General features: G+C 38.4%; 1 protein-coding gene across 2 annotated transcripts; it reads left to right on the top strand.

Annotated features, from left to right (window-relative positions):
• Nucleotides 1-389: 389 nt before the first annotated feature.
• hspa12b (heat shock protein 12B) lies at nt 390-18,065 on the top strand. 2 transcript variants are annotated; one of them, XM_058782221.1, is made up of 13 exons: nt 390-722; nt 2,501-2,572; nt 3,673-3,767; nt 4,719-4,843; nt 4,949-5,135; nt 5,328-5,432; nt 7,208-7,324; nt 9,299-9,476; nt 11,200-11,286; nt 12,355-12,459; nt 15,343-15,601; nt 15,678-15,781; nt 15,866-18,065. In XM_058782221.1, exons 2-13 carry the CDS (start codon nt 2,527-2,529, stop codon nt 16,531-16,533), a joined length of 2,076 nt encoding a protein of 691 aa, XP_058638204.1. In that variant the 5' UTR covers nt 390-722; nt 2,501-2,526; the 3' UTR covers nt 16,534-18,065. The 2 variants fall into 2 exon arrangements, with proteins under 2 accessions (XP_058638204.1, XP_058638205.1); XM_058782222.1 differs by lacking the exons at nt 2,501-2,572; nt 3,673-3,767 and having other exon boundaries at nt 391-722.
• The last annotated feature ends 10 nt before the right edge of the window (nt 18,066-18,075 follow it).

Genomic DNA, 18,075 nt, shown 5'->3' on the forward strand with positions numbered 1-18,075 from the left:
GAGCTGGATTCATATGAAGCTTTTTTGTATATTGAACAATTTTAAACTGGCCGAGATCATTCCAGTTTATGAAAGTTTTTTGAAGAGTGAAAAGGAGGTACAGCGAGAAATGAAACAGAGAGTGAAGAGAAGACAGAAAGGAAAGAAAAAAAGACTGAGCTGGAAGAGAAGCTGAGGAAGAAGAAAGAATTGGATGCAGGGGGTGGGCAGGAGGAAAAGAGGGGGAACAGGAGAAGGGGGGTCGGATGACTTAATCAGTGCACGCTGCCACTCCAAACACTCCCCACCCTCTCCTCTCTCTCTCTCTCTCTCAATCCAACAAACACACACCGATACACAGTGATTGAATCTGTGTCAGTATGAAGTCAGATCCCCCTCCCTCCCTTTCCCCCTGCACTACAGCAACCTTCATATCCAGTGCCTGTACATGTGTGTGCGTGCGGCTCTCTCAACCATTCCTCCCTGACATTCCACAGCAGATGTGGGATTGACTGCTGGATACAGAAACAAAGAAAGTCGCAGGAATATTCTTTGGATCTGCGCAGTTTTTAAAACTACTTTGGACCAAACATTCAGCGCTTTTCTTCTTTCAAGCATTTGGCTGAATCTTCTGTTGGGAAACACGGACTCTGCTACTGAAACATCCAGTTTCTTTTGGGATTCTGGACTTTGGGGATTGAACAACCCCAGGCAGGGTACAATAGAACATCCTAAACAAAAGGGTGAGTAGAAAGTTGAACAGAGTGAAATGTGATAAATGGGACCAGCATCAGGTGCAGCGTGATGACTGACAGGAGTGGGATTGATGGGGGCTTTCCAGAGAGGTGATTTAAGGATGTTTTAGTATGACATAAAAAGACAAATGGGATTTTAGAGGACAGTTTTACCGTATTTACCTGACAGACATTAAAATATGACTTTGCACATCCTTTAAAATGACTATAATTATAATGTAGTAGGAAAGGGGTGAGTCATACTTGACCTCAGCTTCTGCAAATATTACTGTGTCGCTGTGTCTCAAGGGTGGAAATTAATCGGAGGATTTTCCTAGAAAGCTTTTTTAGGAAGCAGGAGGTGTGTTTGTGTTCAACAAACTGAGGTACAAGTTGAAATTATTTTTGGTGGCAGTCGATGCTGATGGATGGTGGAATATAAATAGGGACTGATGTACATTACTAGACAGCGTTATTTCAATATTACTGATATACTATTATAGTTTTTGTTAATATTTTCATTTGAAATATTTTATCATTTGAATATTTAAGTTTTAGCAGTTTGTTGCTTTTAATATCTCGATTAAACTAAACAATTTTTTGTAAGTATTTCATTTTATTGTAATGAAAATGTTTTTGTTGTTTAATTTTAGTTAATGATAGTAACTCTGACTAGACAGCATTTTACAGTGACTGGGATATGGATCATATATATTATGTTTCTTTGTTCAAACGACAGTGCCAGAAGGTCTCTTTGATGTCATTTGTAATCTATATGAAGTGTGTCTGAAACCATATGGAGAGGCAGTGATGATTCATTATCATCTGAAATCATTCAACTTCAATGTTCAATCATTTTAAAGTTTAGCTGTGTTTATATTTCTACCTTTTCTGCCAAAGCCTAACTAAATATTCTTTGAAGTGAAGTGCCATGAAATGCTCAAAATGTGGTACCATGTTCTTTGTTGCACTAGTCCAAGAACAGTGCAGATAGCATCTGGGGAGTATATTTCAGTCAGATCCATTTACTAAACAAGCATTGTAGGAGGCCCCTTACCTCACCCTCGCCACCTTTTCTCCTTTTCCAAAACCATTTTTCTCTTCTGAGCAACATGCACGCACACACACACACACACACACACACACACACACACACACACACTGTCAAGGGAATGCTGCTTCCCTCTTACCCTGCATCTACAAGCACTGAAAAGGTTTGAAATGAACAGTGGAAAAAAAAGAAAATGGGAAAGAGTCCAAAGAAAAGATTAGATGGGGAAAATAGGGGGGAATGGAACACTTTGGGGGGTAGGGGGGCATGAGGTTGAATTTCAGAAAGCACCACATTTTCCCTTTTGTGTCCATCAGATAAAAGAAATAGCTGTAAATCCAATATTTTGTAACTTAGCACAGAATTGAAGTACTTGTATTATAGCAGACTATAGTTTAACAACATTTACTTAACACATTTCAGTGTTTATTGTGTTTCTCCCCAGTTTCAGATTGGCATTTGGTCAGGAAAACAGAGCCCAACAAGAGCTTTGGGAAACTTAAAATCTAGTGAGACGGCATGACTAATACACACCCACCAGCATCATGTCATGATTTTGTTGTTGCAGCTGGGATGACCTATTATAATGTTTGAGAAAATACATAGAAATTCAAAATATAGATTTGTAGTCAAATATATTATAGTATTCATTCTGTATATGAAAGAACATTATTTCAATTGTAATAAAAAAAAAGGAAAAAAAAAAAAGTTTATTTAATTATTTTTCACCTCCCAGGCTGTAGAAGCCCTGTGACCTCTACAATGGCAGACGTCCTTCAGCTTAATAACAACAGTCTACAAGTGCCAGGTAACATTTCATTAAACCTATTCTTTGGGATTTGATACTGTAATTAAGACTTGAGGAAATCATATCCGTATAATATCCTAAGGAGCCATGTAGGTTATATAAGCTACTTGCACAGTATATAACCAAAATTTCTGTACAGAAGACATGTAGAACAATGCACAGCTGAATAGAAAGCTGTGGTCATCCACATGTATTTCCACAGGAATTTTGCTGTAATTCCTGTCTATTCCATCAACAATACTGTACAGGGGTGTGACCCTCTCTTATCTACGCTCTGCACTCTTGAGAATATCTGTACACGTCGATAACATTCCTGTCATACCCTTGAGTAAATTCCACCCATGTTTAAGTGTGTGCTCATGCAGGCATACTAAAGCGACCTTAATGGAGGGATCACTACATGTTAATAAAGTATTCGCCATGGAATTCATTCTGTTCTGGAAAATATATGTAAATTTGACCACATTAGGAATTATGGAATTCTGCTTCTGAATTTCCTTGTCAGTGCAAGTTATGACTTTTTTTTTTTTTAACTGTAATTTAAAAAAGAAAAAATGTCATAACTTGAAATTCCAGTGACATAAACCCACAAATAACTGCAAGCTGGCATTCAGATCTGCCGCTATTGTTAAATGTAATGCCCATATCTCAAAATCTAATTAATGTTCAATGGATAGAACCAAGTCCCTTTTTGATAAGCCATTGTGCACATCACAAAAGAGAGGAAAAGATCTGTTGCTGCTTCTACTTGTTTTATCATGACTTTAAATATGTCTGAGAAGTAAGCTAGATGTATTTCCATTTCTTTTATAAAGGTATTAGGTCAATCAGCATATACAAGCTTCTAATGTGATCCACGGTGCAGTATTTTTCCAATGAAAACCATCCATTGGAAATTCTGAAACTGGTAAACACATGCCTCTTGGGCTTAAATGCCCAGCCAGCCAACATGGAATTTTCCAGAAATTCTTGATTTCTCTTAATTGCTCAACCACAATTAAGAGCTCCGAACATGCCTTTTCCAGTACAATACATGAGCAACGTACTAAGTTAAAGACTTATAGAATTTCTTCCTTCATCTCTCATTCATTCTCTTTCAGGTGAAGATAGATCAGCCTCTACATCTCCATCTGGTTCTCCATCCCCTTCCAGAAATGAATGCAATATCACTCCACTTACTCCATCCCCCTCTCCAGTAAGATCTCAACAGACCATGCACCCTCTGTAGTGCTTTATACGACAAACATTGTCCTCAGAACCGGATTAAATGCCAAAATCAGATGCTTTAAACTATAGTAATGTTGAAAGAGGATGTGGTACCACCAGAAATATGCAATTATGCTTCTTTACTTAGCACTCAGTCAGTTGGTTTAAAGCAGCACTATCATTAACTAATCCTCCAGTCAAATTGCACTGCAATCTGAGGCAGCACAAAAATGTTTTGTTTGAAAGCCGACTTACTCCTGTATCACTTAAAGGTGAAGTGTGTCATTTCTGTGCAGCTACAGTGTCACAAAAGGAATTGTAAGAATAATTTCAAACAGATTTCTTAAACACTCACCTGATCTGCCGTTGGTTGGACATCAAATAATCCGGACTCAAACTCATGCCATTGGTTGAGCCAATAGCCCTGTCCCAGTGGAACATGTTTTTTGTATTCCACAGTGCTGCTTTTCCATTGTTTTTAATGCCTTTAAACGCCAAACTCATGATTCTTTTGAACTTTTTAAAAACGTATCCCAAGAGCTTTTTTCCCCCCCCTTTCCAATATGCATGTGACACAGTGTTCTAAAAAGTGAAAAGAAAAAATAAATTTCCTCTAGATCTTGCATTTCTTTTCTTCGTTACATTGCCCTGCATTTCACATTTTTACACACAAATGAGTACAATATATGACTGAAAGAAATATAGTGATATGATCATAACCTGAAAATTATACATGATACAATCCACTCTGAGGTGTTTGCTCAATGTAAATCTCAGGTCGGGGAAATGATCTAGAGATAAGAGAAAAGAGGGAGAAGGTGGGGTCAGCTACTCTCCATACAAGGGAGAACGTTTTGTAAAGCCAACCTTTGGAAAAGTGATAAGGCAATAGATTTATTTTCTTTTTGTCTGCCTTGTTTTTCTTCCTTTCTCTCTGAAGCGGACAGAGATTAGACCGCGTGTGGCTCGTCCATTTTCTGTGGTTGTTGCTATAGATTTTGGCACCACCTCCAGTGGCTATGCATTCAGTTTCACAGAAGATCCTGAGACCATTCACATGATGAGGTATTTATGATATCAGCACAAAAACATTGTCTAACCTGAAGTTATTATAACTTCCCAATCCACTTCTTACCCTACATTTCTCCTTACTTTTTAATTTTTTAACAGACGGTGGGAGGGTGGTGACCCTGGTGTCGCCAATCAGAAGAGTCCAACTTGTCTACTACTGACCCCTGACCTCCGGTTCCACAGTTTTGGCTTTGCAGCTCGAGACAGCTATCATGACATTGACCCCGAGGAAGCCAGGCATTGGCTCTACTTCGACAAATTCAAAATGAAAATCCACAGCACTAGTGTAAGCAGAGCATCTATCATATCTTGACTATGTTTTTGATATATTGCTCAGCTTAGGGGGATCAAGCATGGGTCATAAGGTATAATCACACCACCGTCAAAAAACACATCTGCTGTCTTAAGCAGAGCATAAGGGGAGTGTATGTCACATCTATGTGGGAATTTCTGCAGCAGACTCTCTTACTTTCTACAGGATCTCACTATGGAGACCGAGCTGGAGTCTGTTAGTGGAAGACGAGTCCGGGCTATTGAGGTGTTTGCTCACGCCTTGAGGTTCTTCAGAGAACATGCTTTAAAGGTGAACATAAACACACAAAAGAGAGGCAAAGTAGCACAAAGACACTCAACTAAAAAAGTTCTCAACAAAAGTTAAGGAGGATACGTTCAACCCCTAAAGGAGCCAAATACACTAAGGATTCATATTAGTATCTAAAGAGTACCTATTAGTATCTGGGTACATATTAATGCCTTATGAGGGTACTGCCCCAGTGACAAGCGTTTGCACTATTTTTGTAAGATTGTAGGGTAAACTGTTGCTCTACCACCACAACTTTACTTTTATTTCTATTAATTCTTTTAAATTTAAAATATATATTATTTTTACTAAGTAATTCAAGTTGAGCCATTGATCATGGACAACAATCCAACCAGTTTACTTTCACATTTTGTTGTAATATATGCAGTACAGATTATATATATTAAATCGGAGTGTCTATTTACACTAAGTGCAAATAGCCCACCTTGTTGGCAGAGGCTATTTATAGTAACTCCGCCCACCAACGTGTGATTGATGACAAAAGATACTACAAAAGAAGGTAAAAGGTGTATTGTAGTTTTTCCGACGTGAGCTTGAATCCACCTTTTGCCAAACTTTTTTTCTCGCTTTTCAGATCTCAGATCTTTTTCAGACCATATCACATCAGAAAGGCATTTATTTTCAATAAAAAAAATGAAGGAAATAATCAAAAAGTTGAAAATAAAGTAGGATTAGGGTAGGTATAGGGAAGGCTTTATTGTCCCAATAAGGTGATTTTCACTTATTGCATACTGTTTTATAATGTAGGCCTACTATGAGTTGCAGATAATTACCACTATTTGCAATAAATAGTATAAATAGCACTGCTATTTTAACAGTGTAAATAGAATCTGTTTGCACTTAGTGTAAATTGCATATCGCTAAAAAATACTATTTTCATTTAGTGTAAATAGAATCCATTGCTATTTACACTTAGTGTAAATAGCATCCATCGCTATTTACACATAGTGTAAATCGTCTATTGCTATTTGTGTAAATAGACTCTATCGCTATTTACACTTAGTGCAAATAGCCACTGTCATATTAAATATAGGCTTTGGCTCAACAAGCTGGTATAGACTCCAGCATATACCAACAACCTTACATGACAAGAGGTTTGGAGATAAAATGGATATTAAATACAGAATTTCCAATATGTATAAAATGTATTTTATTAGAAAGATGTATAATTTCTTTATACTTTACTTTTGCTTACTCAAGAATTATTTGAACATTTGTGAAACATTTTTAAAGTGCTGTTATTGTCTTGGTTAGACTTTTATTTATTTATGCATTTGTTGCCTATTTTAGTTGTGCAACTTAAATCCCCCTCCAGGGCCAGACTGTGGCCAGACCACCAGTATAATGTAGAGCAGTAGTGTGCTGTGGCTTCGGTCCAAATCTTTCAGGATGCACTTTTCCTTCACTCATACAAGAACACATCCAGTCTCTGTGAAGAGTGGGGGTTGGGGGAGGTGGAGGTTATGGGCCAATCTGTAGTCAGTCTTGGCTGGACCCAAACCTTCTTCCTCCTTCTTCCTGGAGCCCCTGAAGGCTTGTGGGAAAACTTTAACATGTAGATTTTGCCCAGACCTCCAGCCATACATGGGGGTCATGAGTACAACACATCACGGCACTTTTTAGAGCGGAACAGAAATAAGGATATCAATAACTAATAGACGTATGAAAATGTTATCTGTGGAATGTAGTTTAGATAAGAGTAGGAAAAGTAGTAATGTTTGTGTGTGTGTGTGTGTGTGTGTGTGTGTGTGTTTCAGGAGGTGAAGGACCAGTCTTACTCTGTGTTGGAAGGTAATGAAGTACGATGGGTCATCACTGTTCCTGCGGTGTGGCGGCAACCCGCCAAGCAGTTCATGCGAGAAGCTGCATATTTGGTAATTTAGGATAACTGATCTGAGAAAATTGAAAAATTACACATTCAAATTTCTTTCACTTTCTTGCTCTTTCTCTTTTTTCTCTTTCTCTCATTCTTCTCTCATGCACACATACACAAATGCAAACTCCCACATTGAACATGACGTCCTGCAGCCCCCCAGTGAAGTTCAGGAAATGTGCGTATATAAAAAGAATGCAAAAGTCACTGCACACACACAGTAAACGGGAACACTGAAAGACATTTGTATGAGTGTGAAAGGTATAGTGCACCAAGAGGGAATAATAACCTGATATCCATTATATATGTGTGTGTTTGCCTGTGTGAAATATACTGTATTGCAGAAATGTAAATTTTCCTATGAGCAAAACACTAAGAAATCAATCACAAAGATTATTTTTGGCACGATATACATCTCAGGCCATACAGCAATCAACAGTGCAGCTATTGCCATAAAAGAACAAATGCTGTTGATTCAATCACTACCAGCTGCTGAAACTCTAAGACCACTGAAATCTCCCTGCATTTATACCCAAACCAACCAACCAACAGCTCTACATTTTAAACAGGCTCATGTCAAAACAGTATTTGTTCTAGTAGCCCCAGATCTTTATTTCTATATGCCTTCCTAGAGGTAAGGCAGGTTAATTTCCTCTTTGCAGTGTCACAGAGGTTAAACAACGCAAAAGACCAGCACACAAACACAGGAAACCACGCCTGTCCTCGCCAAGCATGAGAGGGGGAATGAGGCAGCCCACCATCTCTCATCATAACTCAGTTAACTGATAGAAAATGTGTGGATACCTTTTCTTCTGTTACTTTGGTTACCTTGCTACCAGTTGTGCTTATTGCTTACAGATTTTCTGATAAAAATGTGTGCAGTACTTGCTCATAAAAATTGCCAGTTGATGCTAGAGTGTAGTGGGTGGGTGCCAGGGTGTTGTTATGCAGTTGCAAGGTGTTCTGAGTGTTTTTAGCAAATTATTACTTGGTTGCTATAATGTTGTGGGTGGTGGTGGGCGTTGCTATGGTTTAATAACTGTCCCAAGTCAAAAGAACCCAATAGTGCTTGCGTCATCTGGTATGAACTTGTATCAGTTGGTGTATTAGTGATGGGGATTTTTCAGATGGGGATCATCACACAGTAGGTGGCAATAAGTGTCTTTATGAGTGACTCACTAAATCATTAAGTTACCTGATTTGTTCAAAACACTGATTCATTCAGAAAAGAATCATGTGACTGTCTATTTCAGTGAGTCATTGAACCACTCACTCAACCAATTTGTTCAAAACACTGATTCATTCAGAAAAGAATCACGTGACTGTCTATTTCAGTGAGTCATTGAACCACTCACTCAACCAATTTGTTCAAAACACTGATTCATTCGGAAAAGAAACACGTGACTCTCTATATGAGCGAGTCATTGAATCACTCATTTAAAACACTGATTTGTTTAGGAACAAAACAAATTACTGTCTATATGAGTCAGTGAATTATTTACTCAACCAATTAATTGAAAACACTGATTCATTCAGGAATCAGAAAGTGACTGTATCATCAAATCATTCAGTTAACTGATTTGTGACCCTCTTTGTGAAATCCAGGCTAAAGTCTCAAAATCTAATTATGAGACAACAAGCATCAGAGTTTGATTTCAACCATTAATTACACTATGATTTCAATCTTTGACATGGTCTCAATCGATATTAAAGATATCAATGTTACATTTTCACAGAATGCTCTTTACCTTATGAAGGATGGTTTTATGTAGAAAACAGTAAATCGCAAAAAAACTAAAAAAGACTTTAGCTGGGTTTTCACAGGCAGGGTCACATTTATTCAAAACAATGATTCATTCAAGAACTAAACTCACCCTTGGAAACACTTGATACTGAACTAGTGTTTAGAATAAGTTACTCAATGTTAACTCAAACACTATTAATTAAGTCTCATGTTTTTTTGATCTTATCATAGGCAGGTTTAGTGACTCCGGATTCTCCTGAGCAGCTCCTCATAGCTCTCGAACCAGAGGCTGCATCCATCTACTGCAGGAAGCTCCGTCTACACCAGGTCATTGACCTCAGTCAAGGACTAGTAACCAATGGTTTAGATTTGGATGGGTCCCGCTCTTTTGATTCCAGTTTTAGGCAAGGTAAGAAAAGTATTTTTTTTATTCTCAACCAATTAGCATTATACAATATCGCTAGCTCTTAGACTGATCCTGGGAAGGAGTCCAGATCTCTTGCTTTGAGTGTATAACGTTTCTCTATAAACATTAAATGGGAACCATGCCTAAAGCATAGGGAATACAGGATTGTTTTTCATCCTTTGAAAACAGAGAACTGTTTTTGCTTTCTGTGGGTATGTGCGGGTTTATGCACGGAGTTTGCCAGATTAGGGTCAGACTCAGAACCAAATGGGTCTTCGTGAGTATGAAGGCATGTGGTTTAGGTTAAGACAGAAAGAGAGAGATGACATTTTCTTGAAGGTGTGAGTGTCCCCCAAGGTCACAGAGCTGAAAAAACCTCTTTGAAGGATTGACACTCTTTTTCTTATCAGGGCTTGACAAAAGATAAAATGGTACTCTTTTACAAACACTCTTTTTACATTTATATACACAAAAAAAAACTGTATACACTACACTATTATTCATCCCTGCTTTTACACTCTTACACTCATACACACACATTTCACATCATAATTGGAACAAGATGCTGCGGACCATGAGCTCACCCTCCTCTTGACTGCTTACACTAGTTTCCCTGGATGATTTCTTTTGTTCTTTCATTCTGTCTTGCATTTTTGCTTACTTACTTACTCAGAAGTATGTGAGCATATGTACATTCCAAAATTTAACATGTTTTACTATTGGACAATGTTTACTGCCAATGGAAATCAATGAAAAGCTTCGGCACCTTTATCTCCCAAAAGACTTTTCTTTTCTTTTTCATTGCTGCTTTTTATGTACTGATCTTAAAACTATGATACAAATGTGCCCATAGTTGAGTCTATTTTATAGCATATAACCATAAAGGTAAATATTTTTGCAAACAATCTGTATGAGTTAGTTTATTCAATTGATTAAATTGAAGTTAACATGTTTGTGTAGCACAAAATGAAATTGTAAAGTTCTACTGACTTAATCTAATGTCTTGAGGTAATCTGTTTCAACAAATGTTTTCATATTATCGGGTTTTACATTGCATGGACACATTATTTATCTGTCTCTGTTGTATCAAATCACATGGGTTTTAGAGTAATTAAAGTTCAAATTGGTTTGTTTTTACTTCTTCCTCTTTGTCTTTGTCTTGTTTCAAATGTTGTTTCACATTGTAATGGGTTCCAGATTGTCCCAAAAGTGTGGTTACGTTTTCTCTTCTCTGTGTGTTTGGTGCAAGCTGTGGGAATGTAAGGCAGCCTGTCCTCCAGTGTTCACAGACTGTACCTGAAAGTAAATATTACAAGTAATTCAGTCCATAAAAAGAGTTCCTCAGGAAACATAGCAACCAGTATAGCCTTAGTAACCCCAAAAGTGAAGCAGAGATCATTCTTAGTTTAGCAGGTCGTTATTCACTAAAAGCACCCGCTATAAAACTACAGCCATGAAACAAGCCTGTTTTATTAGCTATAAGAGCAATACTTAAAGTAAATTGTGCTCACATCTCAAAGATCATGTTTTATAAACAAAGTCTTTAGGTTCATTAAATCAGGGTCTGTTTAGCAGGCTGCTTTGTTATTGATCCAGGTAACTGCAATCTCTAACTCTCTCTTTCGCTCGAGTTTTGAGTTCATTGGCTCTAATGTGATAAGGTTTTAATTAATGCTGGCCATGTGTGAGTGATTCACAGATTAAAGGAAAACAATCTGTCTTTCAGCACGCGTGCAGCTCCGCAGAGCCAGGCATAGCCGAACTTTTCTGGTGGAGAGTGGTACTGGAGAATTATGGTCTGAGATGCAGACAGGTGAGAGATGGAGATACACATCTAGCTATCATCACAGCTAGATCATCATTGTCACTTCTATTATGTATATTTATATTCATTTAAATTTCTTTGGATAGAAGACTTTTGTCCTCAGACATAGTACTATGTTTGAAACAGACATCTTGATACCCGTCGGCCATATAGAGTGTCGATACTGTGACAAATTAAACACGAAGATGCTTTAATAAAGACACATGAATGTCTTTTTTATTTGTGGTTCTTTAAAGTAGCCACAAATAGACCAGCAAAACAGAAAATATTGTCAAGATTTCAAACAAGCAAGCAAAACTGAAAAAATCATAATACTTTCCAAAGTAGCCTAATGATTTTCAGCATTGTATTGTAATGAGCTACTTTATATGACAAGTTAGATGAAATCTTCCATTCTTAAAATATGATTTCCCCCATCACACTCTCTTGTTCCTTATGTGTATATAATATTGTTTATATGACTCTAATTGCTTTGCATATGTGTAAGAGACGCTCATTATGGAGCAATCATGGTATGTTATTACTGGCTGCACAGTCTGAGCGCATGGCTGCAGTGTGTGTGTGCGTGCAGTGCTCTCTGCATGACTGGCACAATGACAAGGTGCAGGGTCAAAATAATCAGATCTCCAGCTCCAGATGTTTCCTGGAGAGAGAGAGGGTTCAAGTTTATTACAATCTAACTCACACAATACTCAAAATACAGATCTCCTTTGCTTTCTCATAGTGTCTTGCAGTTCTTAATGATGCACACGTGTATCGACACACAAAGAGGAGGCCATTTCCCGTGAAACTGAGTTATTACACCACTGTAAACAAACAAGAAACACACTTTCCTCTCTCTACTCCTGTGTAGTTGAGTTAAGTCAGTTGGCAGGAGCCAAGCTATCTCAGACTGTATCATAAATGTCTGAAGGCTGTTTGGTAAAAGATATTCCTGACTGCAGCAGGTCAGAGAGACAAGAACAAGGGTGTTATTTAAACAAGTCTGGTTGTTTCAAAAATCTGGTAACAGTTACTAAGCAGGAAACCGATGGCTGAATGTGTGTATTCTCAAAGGTGACCGGTACATTGTGGCAGACTGTGGTGGTGGGACAGTGGATCTGACGGTGCATCAGATTGAGCAGCCACAGGGCACTCTGAAGGAGCTTTACAAAGCCTCAGGTTAGTTGAGAACCAAATCTGACTCCTTCACACACATACAACTACCTCCAATAAGACTTTCACCTCACAGATCTTCAGGACTAGAGTGAAATGATGCATGGCTAAAGTGAACAGTCATGAATAACCAAGTTCAATTCACTGCATGATTTTGTTCCTGGATCAACTGCCATCAAGCGGTCACTCCTCCTCAAAGCACACACTTAGGTGACGTAATACAACATAGACTGCCAGGTAGTGTTTGCAATGATGTGTTTGTGTGGGATTGGCAAAAAGACAGACCAAGAGCGCATGCAAGCACCCATCTGAAACCTAAGATCTCAAGTTTGGGGGGACCCTACAGTCTTGTGGACTTCACAGACACACCCATCCAATGACATCTCAAGTACACATCATTGGGACAACAAACTTCAACTTCTCAGATACTACAGGTTTAGGGCAGGGTTGTCCAATCCTGCTCCAAGAAGGTCACCTTCCAGCAGAGTTTGATTCCTGCCCTAATTAAACACACCTGGACCAGCTAATCGAAGTCTTCAGGATCACTACAAACTTCCACGATGGTGTGTTGTAGCTAATCTCTACATAAAATTGTCCCTCCTCGACCCATATATTCTTATTAGTCTATCATTTCCCACTTGATTTCAGGGATAGTTAATGGTTAAAGTTGGTGTCAGGGTTAAGACTTGCTTTTCCAAGAACTGTTGATCTGGGAGCATATCCTACTAGGCAAAATCATGATTACCATAGTCAGAATGAAATCAAATCTTGTAAGTCTTGAGTGATGACTTTAGCCATGCCGTTATTTCACTCCAGAGACAATCAGGTTGTCCTGATTGATCACAGTTATTCCAAACAATTTAGTTTAGGACCTGAAACGAACTGAGGTGAGCATGCAAATCTAGTGCCATGTATCCTTAACCTAAATTCAATTCAATTCAAGTTTATTTGTATAGCGCTTTTTACGATACAATCGTTGCAAAGCAGCTTTACAGTAAATTAAGTTTCTACTATACACATACACACATACAGTTTTGTTCAAAATAATAGCAGTACAATGTGACTAACCAGAATAATCAAGCTTTTTAGTATATTTTTTATTGCTACGTGGCAAACAAGTTACCAGTAGGTGCAGTAGATTCTCAGAAAACAAACAAGACCCAGCATTCATGATATGCACGCTCTTAAGGCTGTGCAATTGGGCAATTAGTTGAAAGGGGTGTGTTAAAAAAAATAGCAGTGTCTGCCTTTGACTGTACAAACTCAAAACTATTTTGTACAAACGTTTTTGTTTCTAGGATTTAGCAATCCTGTGAATCACTAAACTAATATTTAGTTGTATGACCATAGTTTTTAAAACTGCTTCACATCTGTGTGGCATGGAGTCAACCAACTTGTGGCACCTCTCAGCTGTTATTCCACTCCATGATTCTTTAACAACATTCCACAATTCATTCACATTTCTTGGTTTTGCTTCAGAAACAGCATTTTGATATCACCCCACAAGTTCTCGATTGGATTAAGGTCCGGAGATTGGGCTGGCCACTCCATAACATTAATTTTGTTGGTTTGGAACCAAGACTTTGCTCGTTTACTAGTGTGTTTGGGGTCATTGTCTTGTTGAAACAACCATTTCAAGGGCATGTCCTCTTCAGCATAGGGCAACATGACCTCTTCAAGTATTTTAACATATGCAAACTGATCCATGATCCCTGGTATGCGATAAATAGGCCCAACACCATAGTAGGAGAAACATGCCCATATCACCACCATGCTTCACTGTCTTCACTGTGTACTGTGGCTTGAATTCAGAGTTTAGGGGTCGTCTCACAAACTGCCTGTGGCCCTTGGACCCAAAAAGAACAATTTTACTCTCATCAGTCCACAAAATGTTCCTCCATTTCTCTTTAGGCCAGTTGATGTGTTCTTTGGCAAATTAACCTCTTCTGCACATGCCTTTTTTTTAACAGAGGGACTTTGCGGGGGATTCTTGAAAATAGATTAGCTTCACACAGACGTCTTCTAACTGTCACAGTACTTACAGGTAACTCCAGACTGTCTTTGATCATCCTGGAGGTGATCATTGGCTGAGCCTTTGCCATTCTGGTTATTCTTCGATCCATTTTGATGGTTGTCTTCCGTTTTCTTCCACATTTCTCTGGTTTTGCTCTCCATTTTAAGGCATTGGAGATCATTTTAGCTGAACAGCCTATAAGTTTTTGCACCTCTTTATAGGTTTTCCCCTCTCCAATCAACTTTTTAATCAAAGTACGCTGTTCTTCTGAACAATGTCTTGAACCATTTTCCTCAGGCTTTCAAATGCATGTTTAGCAAGTGCTGGCTTCATCCTTAAATAGGGGCCACCTGATTCACACCTGTTTCTTCACAAAATTGATGACCTCAGTGATTGAATGCCACACTGCTATTTTTTTGAACACACCTCTTTCAACTAATTCAACTAATTGCCCAATTGCACAGCCTTAAGAGGGTCCATATCATGAATGCTGGGTCTTGTTTGTTTTCTGAGAATCTACTGCACCTACTGGTAACTTGTTTGCCACGTAGCAATAAAAAATATACTAAAAACCTTGATTATTCTGGTTAGTCACATTGTACTGCTATTATTTTGAACAATACTGTATATATATATATATATATATATATATATACACATATACACATGCATGCATACACACATATATACACATACATATGTGAAGAAGAAACCCAATATATTTAAGTTATGACAGACTTAACTTGGTAATTGTGTATGTTGTCTGAGGGTTGGCATCCTCCGTGGTCCTCTGAGGTGTTGCCATCATCTCTTCTCAGGTGTTTGGTCATCCAGGATCTTTGATGGTACATATACTGTACATGTTTCTCTTTCAGGGGGTCCTTATGGAGCAGTTGGAGTGGATCTTGCCTTCGAGGCCATGTTGTGCCAGATCTTTGGGGCTGACTTCATTGAGAGTTTTAAAGCCAAGCGTCCAGCAGCTTGGGTGGACCTTACCATTGCATTTGAAGCCCGCAAGCGCACAGCAGCTCCTGGCCGGGCCAACTCATTAAACATCTCACTGCCCTTTTCCTTCATTGACTTCTACAAGCAACACCGAGGGCAGAGTGTGGAGACTGCCCTGCGCAAGAGCAAGTACGTCTGACTGACTGAGGGCTTTATTACGTCTTTGAAAATGTATGTCTCTAACAATGTGTAATGTTTCTGTCAGTATGAATTTTATAAAGTGGTCATCTCAAGGGATGCTGAGGCTGTCTGCGGATGCCATGAATGAGCTTTTCCAGCCGACCATCAACAACATCATAAAACATATTGGTAAGACACATTTTCTCTCAAACACCAAACCACAGATTGGTGGTCAATTCTCTAAAGTCTTATCGATTCCTCTCACACTAACAGAGAACCTGATGCAGAAGGAGGAAGTAAAAGGTGTGCGTTTTCTCTTCTTGGTTGGAGGATTTGCAGAGTCGCCAATGCTTCAACGTGCGGCACAAAATGCACTAGGGCGAAACTGCCGTATCATAATTCCACATGACGTAGGTCTAACCATCCTCAAGGGTGCAGTCCTGTTCGGTCTAGACCCCACTGTTGTCCATGTACGCCGTTGCCCATTAACTTACGGTGTTGGGGTTTTGAACCGCTTTGTGGCAGGCCGACACCCTCGTGATAAGCTTCTCATAAAAGATGGCCGAGAATGGTGCACTGACATCCTGGACCGCTTTGTAAGCATTGATCAATCAGTGGCCTTGGGAGAGGTGGTGAGGCGGAGCTACACTCCAGCAAGAATGGGACAAAGAAAGATCATCATCAACATCTACTGCAGTGACATTGATGACGTAACCTACATTACCGACCCTGGGGTAAGGAAGTGTGGTGCCATCACGCTAGACCTGCTTGAGTCAGGGGCAGTGGCAGCTAGCGCAAGTGATAACAATAAAGGATCAGCATTTGAACGCAGGGAGATTCGCACGACGATGCAGTTTGGAGACACTGAGATCAAAGTCACAGCTGTTGATGTGGTAACCGGCCGACTGGTGCGGGCATCAATTGACTTCCTGTCCAATTGATCCTATTGTACTGTTTCTGGAGAGAACTGGAATGCGAATGTGAAGGACGTTTAACGACAGCTAATCTCATCAATTAATGGTTTAAATAATAGCCTTAAAGTTGAAGATCTGGATATCCAAGGATTGCAGATATAAAACCTGGAAGACTGAATGATAAACTGGAACATTACTTGGATTCCCTGTAATTGTGCAAAGCACTAGCTATGAAGACTGTCTCTGAATTAAGTGTACTGTAAGCTTTGGATAAGAAAGACTCTAAATTATAAGCAATGACAGTTTTGGTTACACCATGAGGCACAGACAAAAAAAAATTACTAGAACTTTGGACAGGAAGCACATTTACTAGAATTATCAAATAAGCTTAATTTTTTTATTTTTATACATTTCCTATTGGTTTCTTAACACAGAGGAACTAGTTTTAGTTCAGTTATTCCTTGTGGTGATCATCACACATGCAGTAAGTATACTATATATTCCTTCTAAGTTTGCAGACACTTAGGCCTGGTTTCACAGACAGGGTTTAGACTAAGCCAGGATTAGGCCATAGTTTAATTAGGACATTTAAGTAGTTTTTATAAACGTGCCTCAGAAAAAAAAAAAAAACATTACTGGTGTGCATCTAAAGATAAAACAAAGGCACTGATATATTTTAAGATCAGTCAGGGCAAGTTTCTTTCAGTTGAAACAGCTCAGACTTACATTTTAGTCCAGGACTAGGCTTAAGCCTTGTTTGTAAAACGGGGGTTAGTATTTTAACTATCAGATAAAGCCACTTACGTTTTTATAAACATTCTCTATAACTATACACTAATCATTTAAAAACTTGTATCAGGACACTCTTTTTTTAAGTTTTTAAATTATAGTTGCGCCACCTGGAGGTAAGAAGAGGAAGTGATCAGCTAGAATGATAAGTTAACAGAGAAATTAAGTTCAAAATTTCTGATTTCCTACAGAGGTACAAAACAGTTGATTACATTATAGAATGCAATTTGTAAACATTTTTTCTACCTGATTGTAATTGTTTATTTGCTCTACGAAGAACCTGTCTGAGACATTTAGGTTTGTTTTTTTCAGGCACCATTAGAATAGCTAAAGCTTATGAAACACTACCTCTCAAGACTTTAAATTATTCCAGGTCTAAACTAAAAGTGATAACATTTATCATTGAAATTTGAACTTTTAGTCTTTTCATTTGCCTCGTATGAACAATGTTGATGGCTTTTTACCCATCCAGGAGGTAAGAAAACACAAACCTGTTTCAAATGTTGGTAATATTACTATCAAGTATGCTGGACATCAGTCTGACATATGGGAATTAAGCTAGGGCTTAAATCACATCATACTGTTAGCATATAGTCCTACAATTTTGACTTTAGTTTAATTCATACTATGAAGCTGTTTGTATACTTATCACAATGCCTGAAAATAAAAGTAATTTTCCTTTAAATGTGATAATGTTTAAGATATAAATTCTAATGTCTGAAGTCTCTTACCACTTATGACTAAAAGGTCATAAATCACAAATAAAGAAAGAAATCTCTC

The sequence above is a fragment of the Onychostoma macrolepis genome, chromosome 07, assembly GCF_012432095.1.
Source record: "Onychostoma macrolepis isolate SWU-2019 chromosome 07, ASM1243209v1, whole genome shotgun sequence".
NCBI classification, from domain to species: domain Eukaryota; kingdom Metazoa; phylum Chordata; class Actinopteri; order Cypriniformes; family Cyprinidae; genus Onychostoma; species Onychostoma macrolepis.

What these genes read in the sequence shown, in the direction of transcription:
- hspa12b (XM_058782221.1), top strand. Translation starts at nt 2,527, where the DNA reads ATGGCAGACGTCCTTCAGCTTAATAACAACAGTCTACAAGTGCCAG. An exon ending in TTACTCCATCCCCCTCTCCA is followed by an intron (nt 3,768 to 4,718) that starts GTAAGATCTCAA and finishes TTCTCTCTGAAG; the next exon opens with CGGACAGAGATTAGACCGCG. An exon ending in ACTGCCCTGCGCAAGAGCAA is followed by an intron (nt 15,602 to 15,677) that starts GTACGTCTGACT and finishes TGTTTCTGTCAG; the next exon opens with TATGAATTTTATAAAGTGGT.